Source organism: Pagrus pagrus, assembly GCF_965226575.1.
Source record: "Pagrus pagrus genome assembly, chromosome: 2".
NCBI lineage: Eukaryota > Metazoa > Chordata > Actinopteri > Spariformes > Sparidae > Pagrus > Pagrus pagrus.
This window is the reverse complement of record NC_140186.1, coordinates 20,903,675-20,928,901: the sequence shown is the minus strand read 5'-3', so window position 1 is coordinate 20,928,901 and position 25,227 is coordinate 20,903,675. Positions and strand designations below refer to the sequence as shown.

The window sequence follows — 25,227 nt, the reverse complement described above, 5'->3', positions numbered from 1 at the left end:
GCTAAAATGTACAACTTACACGCTACTATACCTAATTATACTCTAATTACACACCAAATGGGACCTCCTCATACACTATTACATGCAATTTCACAAAAATATGCAATAACAAATCAAATACCAAGACCGTATCACATCCAAAATACTAGCCTACTTACTCCTTAGATGCAATTGTACCCTTTCTACAAAATAATCCTGTAGACACCACACTTAATTATACCAACGATGGCTTTAATTTGACAGCAATTTGGAACTTCTTCATCCATGTGTCGTCTAAAAATCAAATTACACTAAATATCTCAGCTGTAAGCGGAGGCGACTGTTACTTACCACATGCGGTTCAGGCCTCAGATGTCGAAGACTGCCTGTCAATTTCCCTGAGGACGTCACAGTGATGAACACAGAAGTTAGACTGCTGTTCCTGTTATCATCACGTCTTAACGCTGCAACTAGTGTGTGGATTCTATTTGGAAGTGAGTGAGAGGCAACAGATTTTGATACTATTTTTCATCATCTCACCTAACTGCATTCTCCTGATCTTCAAGCAACACACACACACACACACACACACACACACACACACACACACACACACACACACACACACACACACACACACACACACACACACACACACACACACACACTTCAGGTAGTCCTCAGTGATGAATGGATGAGTGAGGATTTCACTGAGAGTAATATTCTCATTCGGATCAATTTTCAGCATGCTGGTCGGCCTCAGCTTCATTGTTTTCCTCCTCACACATCTAGTTGAGGAAAGAATGGTCAAATAAATCCATGATCAGTCAAGTCATCCTCATGATCATGAAAAGACAATCGATCATAGTGACTGTAAATAATTGTGAAGAAGGCTTCTCTAGTTTAGCTGAAGCTTTATTGAACATCCGTCAACACGTAGGTATAAACAGAACTGGCCTCCTCGCGGGCACCCGTCACATTACCGTAAAACACCTAGTATATGCGCAAGCACATTTCTACTAAATTATACTGCCGTATATGACAGTGACGATGAAAGTTACTTCACACTTAGTCTTTCAGATCATCCAGACAATGTCGAGTCTCTCAAAGTTTTGAGCACAACATTCCACAGGTGTCTAAAAGAAGGTCCAAAATGTTTGTATACTCTAAGTCAATCCGAATGATTAACTGTTAAATGTTGGGAAATGTTAACATGTTATCCGAACAAGAAAATATTCTGATAAAAGATTAAATAACTGCATTGTGGTACCTTGAGCTGCCAGCTGTTGGACACACTTGTTGAAGCAATAGTTTGTCTTTAGACCATCATTAAGAAGATGGACTGCTGGCTAACCCAGGGATTCAACAATGCACTGCATCTGGGGATTAAACACAGCGTTACATCAAAATATGCAAGAGGAAGGAAAGTATTTTTCCCAGGAGGGCAGAGTAATGACCCGCCTGTATCTGAATTTGGTTGGTTAGCATTAGCATGCTGTGTCTTTTTGACAACATGCTAATGCTAAGACCTCCCATCATAGCTAGAGTACAAAGTTGTTTGAACCACTAAACATACAATTACTTCTCTCTGCCATACTCAAAGTAAATTCAGAGCATTTTCATCTATTTGAAAAGACCAAGACGGTTTTTCATTCCCTATATTCTTAAAATGTATTTCTGATTAGCTTTAGAATTCTCATCATACATGTGGGATGTACATGGAGCACTAATTTCATTTCTTTTAAAAGCACAAGTGAAGAAATGCAAGTAGTTGACAAATTGTCTGACTATAGTAGATGACTTACTATTTCATATTCAGAATGTCCTACGAATGGTAGATAGCCACAGACAATCATGTACATCACACAGCCCAGGGCCCACATATCAATGGCCTCAGAAAATGGAAGGGCCAAAATAGTTTCTGGAGGACTAAATGTGGAATAGAAACATTACACAGGATGTTTTGGAAAGTGAGCACATGGAATGAACATGTCACAGGCAGGAAGCACACAGCTGTTTCTTCATAATAAAACTGGTCAACTACTAACTCACTCCAGTACAATAATAACCAAATAATAATTATAATTATAATTATGATAATAACCAAATATGGAATGCTTGCAGAATCTCTCCTTTCCTGGCTTCTGATCTGGAAATGGCTACACCCAAATCTATCAGCTTAATTTTGAAGGGTCGTATTTGGTGATTCACCATCATTATGTTGTCAGACAAGTGCTATGGCCAACTGAAAGTACATGGTCAGTAAGAATTTAACAAAGCCTTAAACTGACAGGGTGTTTGTTGCTTTGCTTTCCATCTAATGGTGCTGTGTTCAAACCTGTTTGGCGATGGTTCTGATGTCACTCAGACATCATGGGTCTAAACTCTATTTGGTTGGGAAAGAATTGCTAAACTTGACAATGTTGTATTTCTCAATATTGTGGTGCTTGATCCTCCTCATCGTGGAAACCTGGAGACACATGGCAAGTTGGACATAGTTTTTTACAGTTAGTTAATGTGTTAACATGTGTGAAGTCAGGGGAAACTGTTGAAGTTGAAAGTCTTGAGAGAGTGCTGAAAGGCAGAGCTTCATATTGTGGTGCCTAAAACTGTGTACATACTGTGTTACAACAGTGTACAATTGTACCTTTATATAGTAATGTTTGTAGATAGCTTTACCTGTTACAGTCATTGTAATTGCACTAAGTAAAAGGAATTGCCTTTTTGCACTAGGCACTTACTGCACCTTTGACTATACAATAACTTTTACAACTGTGAACATCAAAATCAACAAAGTTTCCCACCTTGTCAATGGCTTCTTTGCAGGGGAATTTAGGGATCAAGTTCATGAAAGTTATGGGAGAGGGCACCTTTGGAGAGGTCCGGAAATGTGTGAAATGGGACACCCATCAGATGGTGACTGTATATTTGCTGGGGAGTTGAGATTAAAAGTGATTCATAAAATGTCATTTTTCTCTCAGAATGCTGGAACAAAATGGGTAAAAACAAGATAAAGGAGAAGTTACTTTAATTCCCTTTGAAGGAAGGTAACAATGTTTTAGATATTGTGCTACAGAGAGTGTAAATTTATTTTTGCTACAATCCACTACTCTGTCAACAATTAGATTACACAAAACATGTTTAACTACTGCTTTAGGTTTTTACAATCATGTATTTATTTCCTATTCCACGTTTCAGTGGTCAAAGGATTTTCCGAGGTCTTATCAAAACTTAACTTAACAAACATTTTACACCCTGTACCACCTCAGAAAATAGCCGGCTCTCCAAGTACCACCCTATGACCCATATAAAAATACAGTAGTAGAATTAGGCAACCCTATTCAGCTAAATGTAGTTCAAACAGGAGTCAAAGTTATTCCCAATAGGAATATTATTTATTGTTGACTTGTCAGCCACAATCACACTGTGCAAAGGACTTGCACTAAAACTGGCACTTAATCTATGGCGTGATATTTGTGCCACATTTGTGAAGGAGCAATGGGAGATTTTGAGCACAGACAAATATATCTTGCAAGCACATGAATTATATTTTGAAGAGAAATTATGTATGAGCAAAACATAATTCCATTTGAGCAAACAAAATATATTTGCTCAATACATTTATTTGCTTGTAGCCAGCAAGAGTTTGAGAGCACAGAGGTTATTATTGTGCGTTAAAATAGATAAAAGCAAACGTGCAAATACATTTATTTAAAAAATATTTTTAAAACCAAATTGTAGCGAAAGTTTGATGACATTACATTTGTAACATAAAAAAAAGCTAACCATTCAAGGCAGCAGTGCCCTCTTTTTTTCAGACTCCCTGTGTCGGTGTGTGTGTTTACCCTGGGTGCTCCTGTTTCCTCCGACCGTTTCCTGTAATGCTGTTTCATAATAAAATGTAATCTTGTAAATGACTGAATAACAGGTGGCTTTTATTGTGAAGAAGTTATAATAAAATGAAATGTGTTTGTAACTGAATTAGCAGAGCCAATTTTTTAGCGGTGATTCTTAGACAGCGCTGCAGGGATCGGGGCAAGCGCATCAGAAGTTTAAGACACACCTTCAAGCAGGTAGCCCAGGTGTGGTGGAAATGCCGCACCGGGCTACTGAGCTGAGTCAAACTGAGTAGAGCCAGGCCGGCAGATGTCATGGAAAAATGGCACAAGGCTGCAAGTTTATCTCTAATAGACATTGCGTTTCTCTTTAGACACTTAACATATATAGTTACCGTATCAGATTTCTGCAATGCAATTTGTAAATTGTGATTTTGTTATGTAGCCTACATGCGACATCTACTATTGCATGCCTGTCCAACCTGGGAGAGGGATCCCTCTCCTAACGTGGCTGAGGTTTCTTCCATCTTTTTTTGTTCCACTGTTAAAAGTTGTTTTTTTCATTTCTGTATTTCCTCAATTCAATATTTTTGTCACTCCTGTGGAGGGTCTAAGGACAGAGGATGTTGCTCACTGTAAAGATTGTAAAGCCCACTGAGTCAATGTGATTGTGTTTTGGGGCTATATAAATAAAATGTATTTGATTTGAAGAGGGCAGTTTCTGTGCTATGTAAGGACCTAAAACCCGATTGGAATTTCTGAAAGACGGCATGATATGGCATTACATTTGTCAAATTAAAGCCTGGGTTTAGCCATCGTTGGTATAATTAAGTGTGGTGTCTACAGGATTATTTTGTAGAAAGGGTACAATTGCATCTAAGGAGTAAGTAGGCTAGTATTTTGGATGTGATGTGGTCTTGCATTTGTTTTGTTATTGCATAATTTTGTGAAATTGCATGTAATAGTGTATGAGGAGGTCCTATTTGGTGTGTAATTATGAGTATAATTAGGTATAGTAGCGTGTAAGTTGTACATTTTAGCTGTAATAATGCATTATAATGATATCGTAACTACTGCAATTTTTGTTGAAAAGATAAGCATTTTCTGTGCGACAGTGATCGAGTTGGACCACTATGAACTACTGGATCATCACGTAGACATAACACTGCTCTTTATCAGAAGTGAGTGTGTGGCTCTTAAAAGAGCCGTTGTGTTGTTGGTCTCAAGCAGGATCATTTACTTCTTGGCGGCCTTCTCGGTCTTCTTGGGCAGCAGGACAGCCTGGATGTTGGGCAGCACGCCGCCCTGAGCGATGGTCACTCCACCCAGGAGCTTGTTGAGCTCCTCGTCGTTGCGGACAGCCAGCTGCAGATGACGGGGGATGATACGAGTCTTCTTGTTGTCGCGGGCAGCGTTTCCAGCCAACTCCAGGATCTCAGCGGTCAGGTACTCCAGCACGGCCGCCAGGTAGACGGGGGCGCCGGCACCCACACGCTGTGCATAGTTACCTTTACGCAGCAGCCTGTGGACACGGCCGACTGGGAACTGGAGCCCGGCACGGGAGGAGCGAGTCTTTGCCTTTGCTCTGGCTTTGCCGCCGGTTTTGCCTCTTCCGCTCATGATTCAGGTCTTTCTAGAGTCTCGACTAGAAGAAAATGTGCTGCTGACACTCACAACCCTCCTTTTTATGTCCGCGGAGCGAGTGCGGGTCTCCAACAGACCAACCAGAGAAGAGGCTTTCAGCAGAGGGGCCCCTGGCTGAATTAAGGCGGTCTTTTTGAACAGATTTCTCGCCAATAAGCAGCGGAGATTCAGGCGGGGGCGACTCCTCCAGGCGGCGCTGAGCTCCGAGAGGAGCCGCTAACCAATCAGGAGCCGGAGGTCTGAAGCAGCGTCACCGTTTCACAGCCGGTCCCACAGTTTAAGAGCAGCCGGTCTCCTCTCTTCACTACACGTTTCTCCAGTTTGTTCAGAGGAAGAAGAAGCAATGGCAAGAACCAAGCAGACCGCTCGTAAGTCCACCGGAGGCAAAGCTCCCAGGAAGCAGCTGGCCACCAAGGCTGCCCGTAAGAGCGCCCCGGCCACCGGCGGTGTGAAGAAGCCTCACCGTTACAGGCCCGGTACCGTGGCTCTGAGAGAGATCCGTCGCTACCAGAAATCCACCGAGCTGCTCATCCGCAAGCTGCCCTTCCAGCGCCTGGTCAGAGAAATCGCTCAGGACTTCAAGACCGACTTGCGCTTCCAGAGCTCCGCTGTCATGGCTCTGCAGGAGTCCAGCGAGGCTTACCTGGTCGGTCTGTTCGAGGACACCAACCTGTGCGCCATCCACGCCAAGAGGGTCACCATCATGCCCAAGGACATCCAGCTGGCCCGCCGCATCCGCGGAGAGCGCGCTTAACTTGTCTGCTGCTCCACAAACCACAACGGCTCTTTTCAGAGCCACCTCACTTCTTCTACAGAGCTGCTTCCTTCACTGTTTCTGTAATAAGATATGGTCGTTGCAATTTGAATTAATAGCCTACAAAGTATGAATGACTAAAATGACAGTTAATTCTTACTTTCCTCTCTACCAACAATTACTCAGCTTAACCAGTCTTAATGACCAGGCTGTTGATTTCTCGAGACAATCTTCAGACTGTCAAATGGCCTCACGTATCAGTAATTATTTGTTCTGATACACTGTCGACAATAAACATGTGAATTATAATTAAAGTGTCTTAGGATACTAGTTATAAACTTGAGATTGACTGACGGGCCTTATAATACTTTGACTGCTCACCTACACACACTTCAACAATCACCTGCAGTAAGGATTCATGGTATGCTTGTGCTGTAGTAGTTCATGCTGTATCATGAGAACTGTATTGTTAAGTAAAGTGAAGTAACTATCTTTACATCTTAAGTAATGCATGCATCATAATGTGTCATTGTTGTGAAAAAAAGTCTTATGCATTTTCATGCATTAAAGAAATAAGTAATTATTGAGATGGCAAATGCAGAAAATGACATGTGAATAATTGTATATTTTAGGTATAAAACCTAAAGGAATGAAACATGTGGAGTATTGAAAGTAAGAAAAAGAATAAAAACATTTTGTCAAGCTTTATTTTCACTATGGGGTGAATGCAGTAAGATGGGATGTTCTGTTAAAACATCAACAACGTTGTAGTCAGACTGTTTAAGGTTGATTTCTACATAAATATCCTTTAAAAGACTTTAAACTCTAATTGAGCCTGTGTATCCATCCATCAATGCAGGAGGTCCAGATGAACTGAGTTCAGTGAGTCACCACAGGATGGTAGCAATGCACTGACCCTGTCTAGGCTATTTAGTTATTCTATATTGGTTATTTAAGCACTCTGTTGAAAGTAACAAAAAAGTAGTGTAATAAGTCATTTATTACTGTACACAGACAGTAACATTGTAATGTAATATATAGGTAACACATGAAGTAACAGATTGTCAAATGTTTTTCAATTTCACACACTGTTTTTCAGGTTTATTTCAGTATATTTTGAAGGGAGGAAAAGGATAAAGGAATGTTAACCGTTGAAATACTTATAAAAAATAAAATAAAAACTGGATAAATAAATCAATGTCTAATATATGTTTAATATCTAATAAAGACCAAACTATTTTTAGATTTTGTCTAATTTGAAATATATTACATAGGCTATTAGCCTATTGTAGTAGGATATAACACCTTTTTTGTAATTTTCTAATAAATAATATATATCTACTTTTATACAAATGATGGATTATAACCTCTTATTAGTGTTCTTATCTTTGTTTAATGGTTAATAAAGACCATATTATTCCTAGTTCTTGCCTAATTTGGTACAAATGATGGCTGATTACATAATTATTAGATCACTTGGGGTAAAACTGTGTTTGTTTACTGTCTAAGAAAGACCACCTTGTTTCTAGTTTTTGTCTAATTTGACAAAAAAGTACAGCTTATTGAAAGCAATTTTGTGTCAATAAATGCACTTGACTTTCAAAACAAAACAAAACGCATAATAACTGATTGACATGATCAGGGCCATTATTCAGCACTGATTGTTGGATTCATTGTTCTGTATTCAACATTTAAGTGTCAACATGTCACTGCGGTCACTCAAGTACACATTTGAAATTCTTCAGCTGAGAGATGCTTTACTACACAAATGGTAATAAGTAAGTTTAGTGTATGAAGGAATAAATAAAAACAGCAGTAAAAATAGACTATGGAGATCTGAGACAATATAATGTATGAGAGGGAAAGGATATAGTTAAATACAGTGGATATCTGAAAATAACAAAGGCGTATATATTATTAAACACAATGCAATAGAAATAAAGTGTAGAGCAAATATTTGCACAAAAGCAGTAAGTAGCCTATGTATAAAGTATAAAGTGTGTATAAAAAAATGTGAGTGTGTAAAAGCAGCATCGTTTACTGGCTTAAATGTATGGGACTCCCTGCGTGCTAAAGTGCAGCAGAGCAGATGGCAGTATATGCATGTATTGTACACGCATTACACTGATGGTGGACTGTGATCGTTATCGTACCTGATGAGGGAAGCTTTGTTTTGCTCGTATGTTTGTTTTGGTTCTCTGCATTACTAAATAAATGTTATATTCATGGATATGACAAACAGTACAGGAACAGGCTGAGCTCTTTAAGGATGGTGTGGGTGGCTCTTAAAAGAGCCTTTAACCGGGACGTGTGATGTTGTAGTGACAGCTCACTTCTTCTTGGGTGCTGCCTTCTTGGCTTTGGGCTTGGCAACCTTCTTTGCGGGAGCCTTCTTGGGTGCAGGGGCCTTCTTAACCACTTTCTTGGGGCTCTTGGTGGCCTTCTTGGGGCTCTTGGCTGGTTTCTTGGCCGCCACAGGTTTCTTGGCCTTCTTCGGGGACTTCTTGGCGGCTGCTGGCTTCTTGGCCGCAGCTTTGGGCTTCTTAGCCGCTGCGGGTTTCTTGGCTGCGGGCTTCTTGGCTTTAGCAGGAGCCTTCTTGACCGGCTTCTTGGCTTTGGGCTCAGCCACCTTCTTGCTCATCTTGAAGGAGCCGGATGCTCCGGTCCCCTTGGTCTGGACCAGAGTCCCCTTGAGCACCAGAGCCTTGACGGCGGTCTTGACGCGGACCTTGTTCTTGTCCACATCGTAGCCTCCGGCGGCCAGAGCCTTCTTGAGAGCGGCGAGAGACACGCCGCTTCTTTCCTTGGATGCGGACACAGCCTTCACGATGAGGTCTCTGACGCTGGGGCCAGCCGTCTTCGGCTTGGTAACCTTCTTCTTGGCGGCTTTAGCCGGAGCGGCGGCGGGAGCTGGAGCTACTTCTGCCATTTTGAGTTAAAGTTCTGATCCTATTCACGACAACACGAGAGTCTGACTGGACGAATGGAGAATCCAGAGCAGGAGGCTGTCCTTAAACACACCATGAGAACCGTGGAGACTCAACCCAGGCCGTGTCTCCTCTGGGCAGTCTGAATGCCGGGCCACTTGTGCTTTCTCTTCATCGATAAAAGACTCCAGACTAAATGTGGGAGAAGTGTTGGAGGCTGACAGTGAAGGAGCCGATAGCGGACTTGTGTCTCTTCATATTGAAGTCATGTAGAGCTCTGATGCTCTCTGCATTTTGTTGGAGGAGCCTCCAAACCTCACACTTTCACCGTCGTGACCAGCACTGCTCAGCGACTTTTCCCACTCATTTCTCTCCTAAAATGTTTTAAAATGCATCAGAGCTCCGTCAAAAGCAGTTTTCCAGCTGGTCAACGTGTTTGTCCAGGGACTCAAAGTAAAAACAACCATCTGTTGGTGATCATTTTGTAATAAACTCAAGTTATTCTGGCGGCAGCAAACACACTGAAGATGGCCGAGGGTTGTGGTGTCAGACAGAGCAGCTCACTGTGGCTGTCAACATTTCTCCTGCTGAGGACTCGTTTTAATATAAATAAACTCTTAATAGATCTACTGTGAACAATTAATGACATCATAGGAGCTGAAGTGTCTTTAAATTGTAACAGCGACACTGCTTTGGTAATGTAGGCCTATATCTGCTGGATATTGAAAGACCTAATTTTCACACTTGTATTCTGCTGAGACTGAAATTAAAGATTTGGACTTCCTTCAAGGTCTCACGGTGATTTGGCAGTTCAGATAAACTTATTGACTTTTTCTTCTGATAGCATTATAAAAACAGTTTAATCAAAACGAATCACTGATTGAGATGATTATGAGGATTTTAGAAAAGTCAGATCCAACCTTTGGACCTGTTGTATCAGTAGATCAGTGTACAAAACGTATCGCATACTACACTATTATTACCTCATTAATATTGTAAATATTAAAATTCTGAGTTTGAAATTCTTTTCCAAAACGACATAGTGCCCCTTTAAACTCTGGTGGCTATCAGTGTGTATTTTCATCCAATATGTAATTCAATCAATTCATTATTATTTCAATCTGTAGTCCCAATGGTCAGATGTCTGTAAATAATTATATTAGTGTCATCACCACTTCTATACGATAAACATATCAAAACTTTTTCAGACCTTAGTTAGGCTACACATCAACGTGAGGAGGTTTAAGACTGTCAGTCTGCTTCACTCTCTCTAGCTCGTTCATCCTGAAAAAAGCTGCAACACCTAACATCACATTGTAACATCTAGCATTAAAATGTAGCGTCTTCACTGAGAACAGTTTATGATTTTGTAACAAAGACTTATTAAATGTAGAAGACTCGGGCTGTGTGGTCTGTGGTCACACCGAACACTTTTAGTAAGAGTCTTTCCCAAAGTGTTTCCTTTGTGTTGGTCACAGATAGTTTCACCACGTCCTTTTGCATGTCAGCTCTCACAGCGAGGCCACAGTGAGCAGCTCAACCAATCACAGGAGGGAAATCACACAGTAGCATTTGCATGGAGTCTACACAAAAGAGTTGCTCTCAGAAGTCAAACACATTCGTCGTTGAACTCAGCGAAGAAACAAGAATGCCTGAACCAGCAAAGTCTGCGCCCAAGAAGGGCTCCAAGAAAGCGGTGACAAAGACCGCTGGGAAGGGAGGCAAGAAGAGGAGAAAGACCAGGAAGGAGAGCTACGCCATCTACGTGTACAAGGTGCTGAAGCAGGTCCACCCTGACACCGGCATCTCCTCCAAGGCCATGGGCATCATGAACTCCTTTGTGAGTGACATCTTCGAGCGCATCGCCGGTGAGGCCTCCCGCCTGGCTCACTACAACAAGCGCTCCACCATCACCTCCAGGGAGATCCAGACCGCCGTCCGCCTGCTGCTGCCCGGTGAGCTGGCCAAGCACGCTGTGTCTGAGGGAACAAAGGCCGTGACCAAGTACACCAGCTCCAAGTAAACCAGTCCTGACATCAACAACCCAAAGGCTCTTCTAAGAGCCACCACTTCCTCTGAAAAGCTTCATTCCACGTTGATCTGTTGTCTTAACTGTTCAACATTTGAATCCTGACGAAATCAACTGTCATTTAACGTGTTATATTTATGAAATTTCGAACAAGGAAATGATTGATTTGATTACCAGAGCGCTCGCGCTACAGTTATGGTCGGCCTTTGAACTACTAATTTGAAAGATTTAATGTATGGATAGAACGATCTTGCACAAGAAAGACACAGGAAAAGGGGGGGAAAAAAACGGCCCCTCGTAAATTTCCTTTGTATGTTAGGGTGGTATTCTATTTTAATAAACATTAACTGCAGATCACCGTCCAGGCGACCGATCAGCCACATATTGGGAACAGCCATCCCAAGGTATCACCATCTAACAATGCCTAACCACTTGGCCATGGCAGACGATGGGCATGCGGACATTAGAAATCTGGGAGGCGGTGGGAATTGTTGGGCAATGTTTATTTTCTACAGATAGTGATGGCTCATTGTAGTCAGTGTTGTCATCAAAAGCGAATAATATTAAACAGAATAATATCAACGTGATAATATCAATACATGCATAATCCAATAAAATACATAACAGGAGAAAACAAACGCTCTCTTTTGGATGTGTGGGCGGCCCTTAAAAGGACCTTTGTTGTTAAAGACTTGATGAATCGATTTAACCTCCGAAGCCGTACAGGGTGCGTCCCTGCCTCTTCAGCGCATACACCACATCCATGGCGGTCACGGTCTTTCTCTTGGCGTGCTCGGTGTAGGTGACGGCATCGCGGATCACGTTCTCCAGGAAAACCTTGAGCACACCGCGGGTCTCCTCGTAGATCAGACCGGAGATACGCTTGACTCCACCGCGGCGAGCCAGACGGCGGATAGCGGGCTTGGTGATTCCCTGGATGTTATCACGGAGAACTTTACGATGACGCTTAGCGCCTCCTTTACCGAGTCCTTTACCTCCCTTGCCTCTTCCGCTCATTGTCGCTGTTCAGAGAAAAGATACTGAATAATTTTCGACTCTGCGTCCCAGATATTTACATCTTATCTGAGGACGTAGTTGAAAACAGAGGCGGGCCTATTCTTCCTCTGTGGTGTTTCATGAAAGTTAATTATTTGGTGCATGAGCGCCACCTACTGATCAACAGCATGGATGTTTGTGTGTGTGTGGCTGCAGCTGTGTCTCAGGTCTCTCAGGTGAGTGCAGGTGGAGCTTCCTGTCCTCTTCTCCTGGGAGTCTTGTGTGTCCGTCGCTGTCCGAGGTGCTGAACTGACACCAGCAGAGCTGCTACCTGCTGTCTCTGTCCAGGCTGATGAAGCTGTGCTGCTGCTGAGCTCCGAGGAGCAGCCACGAAGCTGCATCCTGACTGAGGGGCCCTTGTAACTGTGCAGGCCTTTCCATGATTGATGAACTGTAAAACACGTATCTATGCCATGAGACATTAAACTAATCTGTGTAAAGCTGCAACATCACTGTGTATCACTGGGACTTTGAGATCCTACCCTTTATTATCTTGTTTGCACATTCCCAGACATTGTTGTCACTCATTTTGGAGAGCTGCAAAATCTAAAATCATAAAATGTGTGAAAAATGTTTCTTAAAGAGGAAGACTTATCAATTTCCTCTCCCTAGCATTTCCCTGTGGTATTAATGTTGGTACCACTGTCAAGTTTTAGGAAGAAAAACAACAACAACTGATATTTGTTACTTACAGATCTAGTAGAAAGTTTGTTGGTTTTGTACAGTCTCATATCCTGGTGATGAGAGAAAACAAATATCAGCGGGGGAACAGACTTTGACACAACAACATTCCCCATCGAGTGAATGCCCGTCCGTCTTCACCTTCTTCACCTCCTCCATCACTAGGGTCCTTTATCTCCTGCAGTGTAGACTTTCCAGTTATTCCACTTGTTCTGCTGTTACCTGAAGTAACTGAAGTGCCTCTTCCTGTAGTGGTTGCACAATGACAGGTACTTTTTCTTTGTGCCGCAACACAAAACACCCAGGCATAAACAGAGTAATGTAGTTTCTGCTGTTCAATGCAGACAAAACAACCTCTGCATGAACGAATGGCACAACACAGAACCAATATGTGAAGTGTAGCACCAGGAATAATAACATACTGGACATGCTTATACTGCTAGAGCCAGACCTCCACTTAAAAATTCTGACCATAATGTAATCCAGCTGCTTCCCACATATCGGTCAGTTTTTAAATCTATTGTATGGTATGGTCTGATGACAAATTGGAGGAGTTGAAGGGATGCTTTCTTTGCACAGACTGGGATATTTTTCTCAAGGATACAGACATAGACAATGTCACAGAAGCAATCACTGACTACATTAACTTTTACATTGACTCTGTCATACCCTTGAAAATTGTCAAACGGTATCCCAACAACAAACCCTACTTTACCACTGACATTAAGGAATTTATTAAAAGGAAAAAGACTGCTTTTAAGATGGGGGATAAAGCAGCGGTTCGAGCGGCCCAAAAGGACCTGAACCTACAGATAATAACAGGGCGGCAGCAACATAAGGAACGGGCAGAACAAGACCTGGCGGAATGCAATGCAAAGAAACTATGGGACTCAATCAGACATATGACTAACATGGACGCTAAAAGGAAGCCTCTGTTCGCCCATAATGCAACTGCTAGGGCAAACAAACTGAACAATTTCTATATGCGTTTTGATGCTGATAACAGTGCAGAATGTGCGGATGTCTTAGAAAATGTGATCTGTGATTTTAATGTAGATAGAATTGAAATTGTTCTCGAAACAATCACTAAAGTTTTTAAAACAACTCATACTAAAAAAGCAACAGGCCCAGACAGTATGTCAGCTTTTATTTCGAAATCTTTCGCTGAAGAACTGTCTCCGGCCTGGCAGAAACTATTCCAGCTCTCCATAGACACTTACACAGTGCCAAGGCTGGAAGACATTGAGCAGGTGAAAACCTTTAAGTACCTGGGAGTGTATGTTGACAGCGACTTGAGCTGGCGCACACAGGTGGCCAATGTCTGTGCCAGAATCCATCAGCGTCTTCATTTCTTACGTAGGCTCAGAGTATTTGGAGTCTGTAAAAATATTATGTTAATTTTCTACAGAGCAACAATTGAGTCAGTCCTCCGTTATGGTATCACCAGCTGGTTTGGTAATCTAACAGTTAAATCTAGAGCCGAGATTTCAAGCCTAGTTAGAACTGCGGGCAAGATTATGGGAATACCCCCCCTTAATCCACAGGACCTTTTTGAGTAGGCGACTATAAGACAGGCAAATGCCATTTTATCAGACAGTGCTCATGTATTGAATTGTGAATATGCTCTCCTGAATTCTGGGAGGAGATATAGGCTCCCGTTGTGCAGGCACAATCGATACAAACATTCTTTTGTTCCTGTATCAACTAAGCTTCTTAACAGCCTGAAATGAATGCGATGGTTCTGCATATGGAAATGAACGTACATTCATGACACAACATGGATCGATGAATGAAGGCTGTGATAGAGTGCTGGGATGTGTGACTGAACCTATATTTATGACAGAATGAATGTTTTGGTAGGTTGACATGGTGTTATGGTGAGGTGATGTGATGCGAATGCTTATGTGAATGCTTGTGTGGATGTATATTTACGGCAGTATATGTGTAGGTTCATCCAGTGTTTGTTCGTGTCTATTCCACCACTGTCTTAACCTGATGTATGTTGTACTGCATGTTGTTTTTTATGGATTTTATGTATTCTATGTCCGTTTTTGTGCTGCAACTTCTCCCTATCTCCGAGACAAATTTCTCCCTGGTGGAGACCAATAAAACAACCTTAACCTTAACACAGGAGGGCCAACTCCTCGACCTCACACGTGTCCTTAACAACTCTCTAAGTACACCCACACAGAGTTTAAAAGCCTGTAACTCCCCTCCAGTTAGTTAGAACTGAAGAAGCCTCTTGGACGAGAGGTGAGACGTCTTCAAGAAACTGAAACACGTCCAGCTGCCTACGATACAATACTTAGCTGTAAAGCTCACAATGGATACAGAACACCAACCAATCCCTGGTTAGTTCATCAGTCAGATGGCCACAGCTTTTACCCAGCAGTCTTAACGTAGACTCATAATTATTATTTGCTTTTATCTCATAATTTTGCCCTTTTTTCCTCATAATCTTTCGACTTCTTGCCCCATAATTTTTAATGTATATGTAATGTAATATATTATTGTGACTTACCATGGAGATGATTTCCATATATGTCTGTTTTTATTCATACTGTTATTTCTTTCACAATGTCATACTGTAACAAACTGGACAGACAATAATCATATGTTGAAAACAAAACAAAAACAAAAACAACAACAACATGCTCCTACTTTTCCACTCAAGTCTGACACATGAGACAACAGCGACACCCTGAGGCCACTGTGAGAAATGCATTGAACTACAACATAACCGGCTTGTTTTCAAAGAAATTCTGACTAAAACAGCAGAATATCTACTAAAAACTCCCTATTTAAGATACATTTGTGCCATATCATGCAGATTTCGCACCCATCGCTTCCTTTTTCATCTCTGACCACACTAACAGACTAAATACTCGCTGCTCAGTACTGTGGTGTTGGTGCTCTCGAGTTGTGTGTGACAGCGACATGGTGTGTGTCAACGCTGCACTGGAGGTGAACTTTGCTAGCCAGATGCTAACAGTCGCAGCAGCTCAGCAAGAAGCGATAACATCTGTCCGTTTTGTAGGAGACCTGCTACTGCCGATGCATTTTTCTCTCTGACTAAACAGCTTATGGGACACGATCCATGTCAAGGCTTTAGCAGCGTTACATATTTTTATAGACGGGAGCCAGACTGAAGTTTAATAACTCCCTGCAGTGAGCTAACACTTGCGTTAGCTGGCGGACGAGCCTTTCCAGAAAGTTCTGTATTCAGCCTGGCATTTTAAGTGTTTACCAACGTTAGACTTTTCCGAAACATTCGCAGGTCGTCACAAAAATACAAAACATGGTGTTCTTGAAGCTGGATAAGGTGACCATCACCTTCACCAGTCCTTAACAGACTTCAAAGTCAGGTAAGAGGAGCTAACTGTTACCATGCTAAGTTAGCTAGCTCATGTACTGTAGCTTGCTGGTTAACTGGTGTATCTGCTGACTGAAGCTTCGGCGAACTATTCCCCCCAAAACTGTGTGCCATGTTTTACGTTTGCCTTCACAGTAGCGTTATTTGTTGTAACCAGCACTTGACGCTTTATCTAGCTAACTGTGAAGCACCCGGCCTGTCAATGTTGGTCTGTCCTGAGGAAGATGAAACCTTCGCATACTCTGACAGCTAGCGCTAACCTAGCTTGATGCTACCGGCTTCTTAGAGACCTTGCAGACGTCCGTTTTGCTTTGAAATGTGTCTCATGGCTTTCATCTGATCTTTCCAACAGAAGTGAGGTTGGCTGAAATTTAACAGCAGCAAAACGGCAGCAGAAGGAGAGAAACTGGACTCATCCGGCTCCGCATCCAGGTCTAAAATGGAGTTAGCGGTGAGTACAGCTGCTGTTATGGTCACCATTCATCACACAGCCACTGCACTGAATGTGATAGAGAGTTAATTACTCTTCGTTTAATTAGTATTTAGGTTCTCAAATTACACAGTTGGAATTGAATGTCGGGGTAACCAATTACAACAATGTGTGTGTGTGTTTGTTGTGACATTAAAATAATAAATGCTGGAATCATCAAGCACCAATCAGATAATTTATATATTAAATCATAAATGGCAAGCAACTTCTGTAACTTCAGGCACATCATTAACACAACATCCAGTCAGTGTTAGCAGTATACAGCTTAGGGATGCACGATATGGATTTGTTCAGCCGATACTGATAATAATTTCACATTTGAAAAAAAAAAAAATTGTATGATTTATTATGGAAATGTATTTCCTTGCCACCTCACAGGGATACATGGTTGCTGGAAGATCTGTATGCAGCCATTAAATACACACAAAGCCACTTCATGACTCATGCGTTTGACCAAGATGCAGTTCAACAGTGAGCTTTGCAGAGGGGGGGGGCAACTGAAATACAGATGTGTGAGTGTGTCCCTGAAAGATAAAGATAGAAACCCATAGAAAAAAGTAGGCTGGTTTAAGCTTCTGCTTTGGCTGTGAAACGGGGGGGAGGGAGGACGAGAAGCAGGAGACAGCCATTGTGGGTCGCGAGGAAGACAGAGAGAGAGAGGGAGGAAGAGGGGGAAACAGGGTTTGTGAGAGAGATGGAGGTTTATTTTATAATATGCTGTTTGTAACCGCAGCATCACAGGGAGAGAGAGGTGACAGAGGGCAAAATGCAGGAAAAACAGGATTCTCAGAGCCGAGACCCAGGCATCCTGGGGAAGGTAGGAGAGTGTGTTTGTGCATGATGTGTGCATTTAAGTGGCGTGTGTGTGTGTGTGTGTGTGTGTGTGTGTGTAGAAGCTAAGTGTAGTCTGTATTAAATGAGACTGTTTACGTCCGGTGCAGAAATTAATTAAAATTGTTGTTGCTGTAATTGCTGTAAAACGTTTTCTTTACATGTTCTTCTGTTTACGTGTTGTTTTCTTAAATTTGTTTTGTCGTTTTTCGGTGTAACTACAGCTAAATTCAGTGTGTGTGTGTTTAGTGACAGTATTTTATGTCCGTCTGTCTGTCCGTGTCTGCGTCTCATGCCCTCGCTGGCTGTTTGTCCATGAGGCGTGTAAGCACAGATAATGTTTAGTCTCAGTTCAATTCTACCCAACAGCGCCTGTGTGTGTGTGTGTGTGTGTGTGTGTGTGTGGACTGTCTCTGTACATCTCAATCATCTATCTCCAGTGTGTGGGAACCCGGCCTCTGCTCTGTGCTACAGGCTTGTTATGGCAGTGTCACATGAGCATATTCTCAAATTAAAGTCAGTTCCTCTTGTTGGAGATAATAATTCTGCAGCTGACTTTTAGTTTCATTGTCAATTCATCTTTTGATTATTTTCACGATTAATCAATTTACCATTTAGTCTACAAAATGTCAAATAATTATCAAAAAAGCCGTCTTCACAGTGCTTCTTCTTTCTAACCAACAGTCCAAACCCCAAAGACTCTTCATTTACCATCATACACAACAAAGAAAAAATTCATTACATTTACTGGGCTCCGCTTTTTTGGCGCTTGTGCAACCAAAACAGTTGCACCCTTTTTAATGTAAGAATGATAGATTACCCCTATCATCTGTTTTCTGCATTAAGTTCTGTTATAAATAAAAGTTGTCCTACCAGACAACATGCCGATACCGATATACGTCCGTCATATCTGTGACAGGCAAACATCTGATCTATCGCTCTGTGGAATTCAACAAGAGGTGACGATGCTGAGAGAGATTTTGAATTTTCACGTGATGATTTTTACACTGTGGCTAATCCTTGGTGTCTCTCTTTGCTCTTCAACCTCCTTCGTCTTCTCTCCACTCTCTGCGCTCCCTGTCCGCCATTTCTCTCTCCTGTCTCTTCCCTCCCTTGTTGCCCCATTTCCATCCCCCTCTCTATCCCTGCCTGTCTGTCTGTGTTTGTCCTCAGGCTCACCCGGCTCTCAAAGCCTTTATGTGTGGCTCTCTCAGCGGCACCTGCTCGACGCTGCTCTTCCAGCCTTTGGATCTGGTTAAGACCCGGCTGCAGACCCTGCAGAACAATGCCAAGCCGGGGTGCGTTTGCAAAACATAACACGCACGCACATCTCATTTTCTCAATGTGTAAACACACATGCGCTGCACATTTCGCCTGGTTTTACTTCTTTTCTCTCTGACTTTTACTCACACACACTCTCCAACAAGCTCTCCGGGCACAGAGACACAGGCACTGCATGGTAGGACAACATTTGCAGGCAGTGCCAGCCTGACTGCTGTTATGACCCATATAGGCCAATTAGTCACACCAGCACCATCTAATCATCCAGTCAAGCTGCTTGGATGCAATTATTTCGACTGAAGACAGGAACAGGAAACGTTAGCAGCCAATAATTTATTTTAACTTTAAATGTTCTCGTCAGTGTGTTTTTACATGTTTGAATTCCCAACCGTCCTGCAGTGCACCGAAGGTGGGGATGGTTACTGTTCTCATCAATGTCATCAGGACAGAGAAGTTCTTCAGTCTGTGGAAGGGAGTTTCACCGGTGAGTGACTGACCTTGTTTGTTCTTTTCAACATTTCCAACAATTCCTGCGGTTATAAATCCCTTTGTAGTCAGTGAGGGTATTTGTTCTCCAGCAATCTTTCTGCCTTTCAGCTTACATTAGCATCACCTCCTGCTTGAAGAACACAACAGACGCACAGCCGCATTGAGTCTGCTGTTCCTGTCATGTGTGTAAATATCACTTGCCTGTTCATAGGAACAATCCATATTGATCCCGCACAATATCTTAGACGGATAGGAAAGGCCATCGCTTCGGTTTTAAGCCGAACAAATAAAGCGCAAGAAAAGTCACATGGATGGCACGCACTTGTGACATTTCTTTATATTTTAAACACTATAGCTTGACTGTGAATATGACACGTGTTTTCAGATTGGCCCCGTCATAGTCCGATGTATATATTGCACTTTATCGACTCACAAAATACAAGAAAACACATTTTTCTAACACCGTCTAAACCAACTCAAAAAATCCAAGCCAACCCTTCACACTTTTCAAGTGCACCCCTCAAACAGTATCAATTGTATTTATTTTTTTATATTTCAGTTTTCAATGTGCTCTCACCTTACAGCACGTATAATGTGAAGACCTGAAGAACAGCGCTCACTCCTCTCCTCCTCTCTCTTTCTCTCCTTATCTTCCCTTACAGTGACTTTTCCTCTGGGGCCCATGTTTCAGTCTAAATGCTCCCTTTTCCAACTTAATTAAGGATATGAGAAATGTTTATTGCCTCTGTTTCTCCCTTGCAGTCGTTTGTGCGTTGCATCCCCGGCGTGGGAATCTACTTCAGCACCTTCTACTCCCTGAAGCAGCACTTCTTCCTGGACAGGGCGCCCAACGCTGGCGAGGCTGTTCTGCTTGGAGCGGGTGCCAGAGCTGTGGCTGGTGTCTGCATGCTGCCATTCACAGTCATCAAGACCCGCTTCGAGGTGAGCCGCCATTTTGTTTTCTCTTTGAGCTGACCTGACATGTGGCGTATCATTTTGTGGCTGATCATTATTTCATGTTGTTAACTTGTTAAAAGGTCAGTTCATAGTTCAAGACAGTTGTTAACATGTGATTGCATTATATGATTTGTCTTGGTCATCTTTTTATGACCTGCTTCTTTATTCTTATTTCGTTATGAGAATAATAGGCCTTAAGCACATGACACGTTTACAAAAAAAGATGACAACAAATTTAACTTTACTGATCCGGCAAACACATTTTATGAGAACACAAGCAACAAGAAATCAAGCTGCTTTCTGTGGAGCTGTTTGCTCACCAATATGTCCTCATACTTGACTTGTGTGTAAGGAGCAGTCTTTTAGTCAAAAATAAAGCTGCAGAAGACATCCCCATTCTTAATCTGGCCTACAAAGCTCTGATTGGTCGGTTGGATACCAAATGGGGAAACAGACATCAGTGAGAACAACAGCAGACCTGAAAAAAAGGTCTGCAACCAGGCAAACGCAGCTCCTTAAGCTGCAGAGGAGGATATTTTTGTTTGTTAATTTATCTTAGGTCTCTTTTAAATGCACGACACACATGTTGAAGAGTGAGAATGTCCTTACAGAAATGTTAACCTCCAGTTTCTCATTAATCTTGATTTCTGCTAATGAACATGGTGACGAGTACGCCAATGAGCGACCGTTCATAAATCCATACATTAATGATCACAATCTACAACAGGTGGTCCACAGCAGCGAGAGAAGAGAAGAGAGAATGTCATAAATAATGGTGTTAATTTCACGTTTATATGTTATTTCAGAGCGGCTGTTACAACTATGTGAGCGTGGCCGGGGCTCTGAGGAGTGTGTATGAGACGGAGGGAGTCAGAGCTCTGTTCTCTGGGCTGACCGCCACGCTGCTCCGAGACGCTCCCTTCTCCGGCATCTACGTCATGTTCTACAGCCAGGCCAAGAAGGCGCTGCCTCAAGGTGAGAGCCACACTGCATCAGCTAATCGAAGTGGAGGTCATTAAAATGTGGTGCACCGCTTTCTATAGATCTGATGAGAAGAGGGTTGTGTAAGTGGTGTCCCTGTATTAAAGAAGATCAATCAAGTGTAGTGAATCGTTTACTGCTTTTTAATCTTTAGCCTTCAGAAAGAGCTTTTAAGTGCTTTTACCATGTGTCTTAAATCTAAAAGTATTTTTAATGCATCATTTTGCACATTTGCAAATCAATAAAAACAGACATTGTAGCCACCAGATATTTTGATGGGGAAAAAGTACAAATATGACACGGCTGATGTAGAAAAGTCAGCGTATTGATTCAAACAAAATGCAGCTAAATTCAATACAAAAAGTACTGACACATAAATCATAATGTACATGCAGCATGTGACTTAAATGTTACCTGTCACTGGAGAGACAAAATGTTGTGGAAGAGAAAACATTGTAGCTGTTTTACATCATTTGCAGTTTTACTGGCGCTCTTTTCATTGCAGCCCTAATTCCGAAAAAGTCGGGACGCTGTGTAGAACAAGAAAGAAGAACGAAACGCTTTGCAAAACCTTATCGACCTGTGTTCAATTCAATTGAATGTTTTGTTTTTGAAGATGAGATTATTTCCGTCCATCACCTGCTTATTCCTGTGTTTTTTCTTTTTGCAGTAGAGCCCAACAGACACACTGGCCAGGCCTGATAATATCTTAAATTTACCAATAAGTTTATCTTAAAAGATGTCCTAATCAGTCTCAAAACCTAAAAAATCCTGCAATGGTCAGGTTGTTATTAGCAGTGCACCTGAAACACCACTGTCGTAAAAATACAAATGCCAGGTCTGTCAACTACATACAATAACTACTGTTGTTTTACTGTAAAAAGTTACATCATGTAAATTTAATATACTCCGATGCTTTTTCCTGATGCCTGGTCTCTCAGAGGTGGCTTCGTCAGCCTACGCCCCACTGGTGAACTTCGGCTGTGGGGTGGTGGCAGGCGTCATGGCGTCGCTGGCCACACAGCCTGCTGACGTGGTGAAGACCCACATTCAGATCAGCCCATCCCATTGGAGTACGACAGATGCAATCCGCTACATCTACGCGGTGTGTGCTTGTTCAATCCCAGCAGTCAGTTTTTGTCTTATTCTTATTAACAGTAACATATCATACTGACCTTTCCTGCTCTGCTCTCTCCCTCAGGAGCATGGCACGGGTGGGTTTTTCCGCGGGGCCGTACCCAGGTCTCTGCGACGCACTCTGATGGCTGCCATGGCTTGGACTGTCTACGAACAGCTGATGGCTCGAATGGGCCTCAAATCCTGAAGAGCACCAGTGTTGAGCCGCGGTAAAACAGGACGACATACGAGGGGATAATGATAAACGGCATTTTCTCACTGAAAGCTGCATGAAAGAAGAGAAGGGAGCCGTGGAGCTGGTAGAGACAGAGAACGAGCACTATCAAGAGTTTGAAAAGAGGAACCAGGTGGATAACTGACTTAAAAGAGAGAGTGAGAATTGTGCGAGTGTGTGTGTGCGTTTCTTTGTTGATATTTAAATGTTTCTGAAAATGTGCCTGTCTGTGGGTGTGGGTGTGTGACTTTGAGACTGTTGATGCTATACCTGACACACTCTTCTATCAATCTTGGACTGAAGTGACACTCTCTGCTGTGAAGTGAACTTATTCCTCCTCTCACTACTTAAAAAGATGCCCTTGACAGAGGGCCTGTAGCTGTGCTTGGCAGCATAGTCGCCTTTATGAAATGCTGTCGAGACAAACGGGACACTCAGCAAGCTGGTGTACCATACATCTGCTGAGGTAACCAAAAACAAAGCACTGCAGAGAGAGGAGCTCTGGTTTCTGCCATATTTATGAAACGTACATACAATTGGTCCCTGTTTCTTACTTGCCAATTATCAAGCAGACTTACATATTTAATATGTTACAGGCTCAGACAATCAGAGTCACTCACACAGCTGCATTATGGGAAGAATATCTCAGTAAAGCCTTTGTTGCCACACTGCTCAAATCTATGCTAATTTACAGTTTATATGCAACTGTGGTGCACTTCTGCCTCAACAAAATGAAACCAGATGTGCTTTTTAAAGGATTAAGTAGCATCTGGTCTTAAGAAATATAGCTGAAAATATTTAGACCTGTGATGACATCAGATCAGGATTTAAATGCTTTTTTTATGGACAAAAACAACAATGTTATTTGCATTGTTTTCCTGTGTTTTTTAAGGTATACTATGCAGGATTTGTTGTTGCTGTTTGTAAACACACCATTCAGAGCTGGCCCCTCATCACCGGCATAAACAGGCAAGACCAAGAAAGAGAGAGTGCAGCGTTAGTCGAGCAAGCTAGAGAGTGAATAAAGAGAGGGAGAACAAAGCAGAGAATCAGATAATTAAAGTGTTATTTTCCTATTTACAAAATGCAAAATAATACCTCCACATAACCCCTCAAGATTGTGTGCGAATGCAGCCGCAGTGCACAATTCATTCTGTCTGCTGTTTGTCTCTTTGCTCTGCCTGTGTGTGTAGCTCAGCAGCCCCAACCTTGGTCAAACAGACACACAGACCTGCAGCTCTTTGTGGGAGACCGAGAGCAGAAGAGAGAGATAGAGGCAGTGATGTAACCTGGTTGACAGTTTATATAGATTCCTGCCCCCACGCTGTTATTGGCTGCAACATACAAAGGAAAAAAGAGGGCAGGTTCTCTGTAAGTGGATCATAAGTGATGATTGAGAAAGATTATTTTTGTATGAGTCCTATACATTGCATTTGAAGAAAATTCTGCATAGTATATCTTCAAGTTAGCACTTTCATCATTTGACTTTTTTCTACACATTAAACATTTTAATGACAGGGTTCAATTGTAAGATAATATTCAAATATTTTGGACATTGTTGGAGTGAGTTACCTGCTGTGATGAAATGAAATGAGTAGCCTGTGAGTGTATTTCCACAACATTAAGCGAGTGAAGCATTGTTTGATCATTGTTCAACTGTGTTTATGAAACAGAATCCATGTAGCTGCTGGAGAGATCCGGATGTTGACATTTTCCAGCTTCTTCCTGGTTTTGACTTAATACAGAACTACTAGTTGTAACAAATGGAGGCAATATTTTTATGTTTCTTGTACAGTGTGCCCTTAGTTATAAATGGTATTTATTGTTGTTGATATGAAAAAGAGGTGATATATTGATACATATATACATGTTTAAAGATATAATGCCAAATGGAAGATCTCATCGGTGGAGAAGATTGGGAGACTTGATCATTCTGCATCCTAAGTGTAAACACACTGAAGAGTGTTTGGAGTCTTGGTTACATGACACTACTGTCCACCCTGATCTGTGATATAACTGGAAGGTTGTGTAGCAAAAATAGAAATGTATTGACCCAAGTTGGTTTCTAAATGCCTCAGTGTTTGTTGTGTAACACAAACTGTGTATCTAACCGTGCCGTAACTCACACCAGGAAGTTTTACCTCGTCCATTACCTTCATCATCACACCAGTCCTGTAATCCTCATAGATCCTGTGGCGACTATATTGTATATGGTCATTGTTGTTGTAGATATGTGGTTTGTGCTCAGACAGAAGCTGTGCCTGCCTGGTTTTTAATGTCAATAAATTTGTCTCTTTTTAAAAAAAAATATTTTGCCTTTATTAATTAAGAAGAGCTTGACTTTAAATTGTTGTTAATTTAGCATATTTCCTTCATCTAAATAAATAAATATAGAATCATCCTTGTTATCTACAATCCAGAGCTGCTGTATATGGTCAGAGAGCCATTAGATACCACCACCACTATGTCACCTTATGTTTTAAACAGCCAAAGCATTTCATGAATGTTTGATTTAACAGACATGATTTCATTTTTTTCTGCAGATCTGGGTCAGATTTTTCTGACAAT

The 25,227-nt window shown here is 41.9% G+C and overlaps 6 protein-coding genes across 7 annotated transcripts; 3 read left to right on the top strand and 3 right to left on the bottom strand.

Moving 5' to 3' along the window:
• Positions 1–5,035: 5,035 nt before the first annotated feature.
• LOC311266154 (histone H2A-like) lies at positions 5,036–5,447 on the bottom strand. The gene has a single exon (XM_084368355.1). The coding sequence runs from the start codon at positions 5,433–5,435 to the stop codon at positions 5,052–5,054; it is 384 nt and encodes a 127-aa protein (XP_084224481.1). The 5' UTR covers positions 5,436–5,447; the 3' UTR covers positions 5,036–5,051.
• A 348-nt stretch (positions 5,448–5,795) lies between these two features.
• LOC311267515 (histone H3.2) lies at positions 5,796–6,511 on the top strand. Its single transcript, XM_084370608.1, has one exon. The coding sequence runs from the start codon at positions 5,803–5,805 to the stop codon at positions 6,211–6,213; it is 411 nt and encodes a 136-aa protein (XP_084226734.1). The 5' UTR covers positions 5,796–5,802; the 3' UTR covers positions 6,214–6,511.
• A 2,009-nt stretch (positions 6,512–8,520) lies between these two features.
• LOC311249394 (histone H1-like) lies at positions 8,521–9,142 on the bottom strand (the record flags this gene model as incomplete). Its single annotated transcript, XM_084340404.1, has 1 exon — positions 8,521–9,142. One exon carries the CDS (start codon positions 9,140–9,142, stop codon positions 8,543–8,545), a length of 600 nt encoding a protein of 199 aa, XP_084196530.1. The 3' UTR covers positions 8,521–8,542.
• A 1,640-nt stretch (positions 9,143–10,782) lies between these two features.
• LOC311249474 (histone H2B 1/2) lies at positions 10,783–11,339 on the top strand. The gene has a single exon (XM_084340539.1). The coding sequence runs from the start codon at positions 10,789–10,791 to the stop codon at positions 11,161–11,163; it is 375 nt and encodes a 124-aa protein (XP_084196665.1). The 5' UTR covers positions 10,783–10,788; the 3' UTR covers positions 11,164–11,339.
• Positions 11,340–11,523: 184 nt separating this feature from the next.
• LOC311249521 (histone H4) lies at positions 11,524–12,644 on the bottom strand. The gene has a single exon (XM_084340609.1). It carries the CDS (start codon positions 12,184–12,186, stop codon positions 11,875–11,877), a length of 312 nt encoding a protein of 103 aa, XP_084196735.1. The 5' UTR covers positions 12,187–12,644; the 3' UTR covers positions 11,524–11,874.
• A 3,150-nt stretch (positions 12,645–15,794) lies between these two features.
• LOC311271123 (mitochondrial glycine transporter B-like) lies at positions 15,795–24,249 on the top strand. 2 transcript variants are annotated; one of them, XM_084376618.1, is made up of 9 exons: positions 15,795–16,271; positions 16,632–16,730; positions 17,503–17,586; positions 18,774–18,898; positions 19,281–19,365; positions 20,133–20,312; positions 21,134–21,302; positions 22,250–22,413; positions 22,510–24,249. In XM_084376618.1, the coding sequence occupies exons 2-9, from the start codon at positions 16,719–16,721 to the stop codon at positions 22,630–22,632; spliced, it is 942 nt and encodes a 313-aa protein (XP_084232744.1). In that variant the 5' UTR covers positions 15,795–16,271; positions 16,632–16,718; the 3' UTR covers positions 22,633–24,249. The 2 variants fall into 2 exon arrangements, with proteins under 2 accessions (XP_084232744.1, XP_084232745.1); XM_084376619.1 differs by lacking the exon at positions 17,503–17,586 and having other exon boundaries at positions 15,800–16,271.
• The last annotated feature ends 978 nt before the right edge of the window (positions 24,250–25,227 follow it).

What these genes read in the sequence shown, in the direction of transcription:
- LOC311266154 (XM_084368355.1), bottom strand. Translation starts at nt 5,435, where the DNA reads ATGAGCGGAAGAGGCAAAACCGGCGGCAAAGCCAGAGCAAAGGCAAAG.
- LOC311267515 (XM_084370608.1), top strand. Translation starts at nt 5,803, where the DNA reads ATGGCAAGAACCAAGCAGACCGCTCGTAAGTCCACCGGAGGCAAAGCT.
- LOC311249474 (XM_084340539.1), top strand. Translation starts at nt 10,789, where the DNA reads ATGCCTGAACCAGCAAAGTCTGCGCCCAAGAAGGGCTCCAAGAAAGCG.
- LOC311249521 (XM_084340609.1), bottom strand. Translation starts at nt 12,186, where the DNA reads ATGAGCGGAAGAGGCAAGGGAGGTAAAGGACTCGGTAAAGGAGGCGCT.
- LOC311271123 (XM_084376618.1), top strand. An exon ending in TCATCAAGACCCGCTTCGAG is followed by an intron (nt 20,313 to 21,133) that starts GTGAGCCGCCAT and finishes ATGTTATTTCAG; the next exon opens with AGCGGCTGTTACAACTATGT. An exon ending in CAAGAAGGCGCTGCCTCAAG is followed by an intron (nt 21,303 to 22,249) that starts GTGAGAGCCACA and finishes CTGGTCTCTCAG; the next exon opens with AGGTGGCTTCGTCAGCCTAC.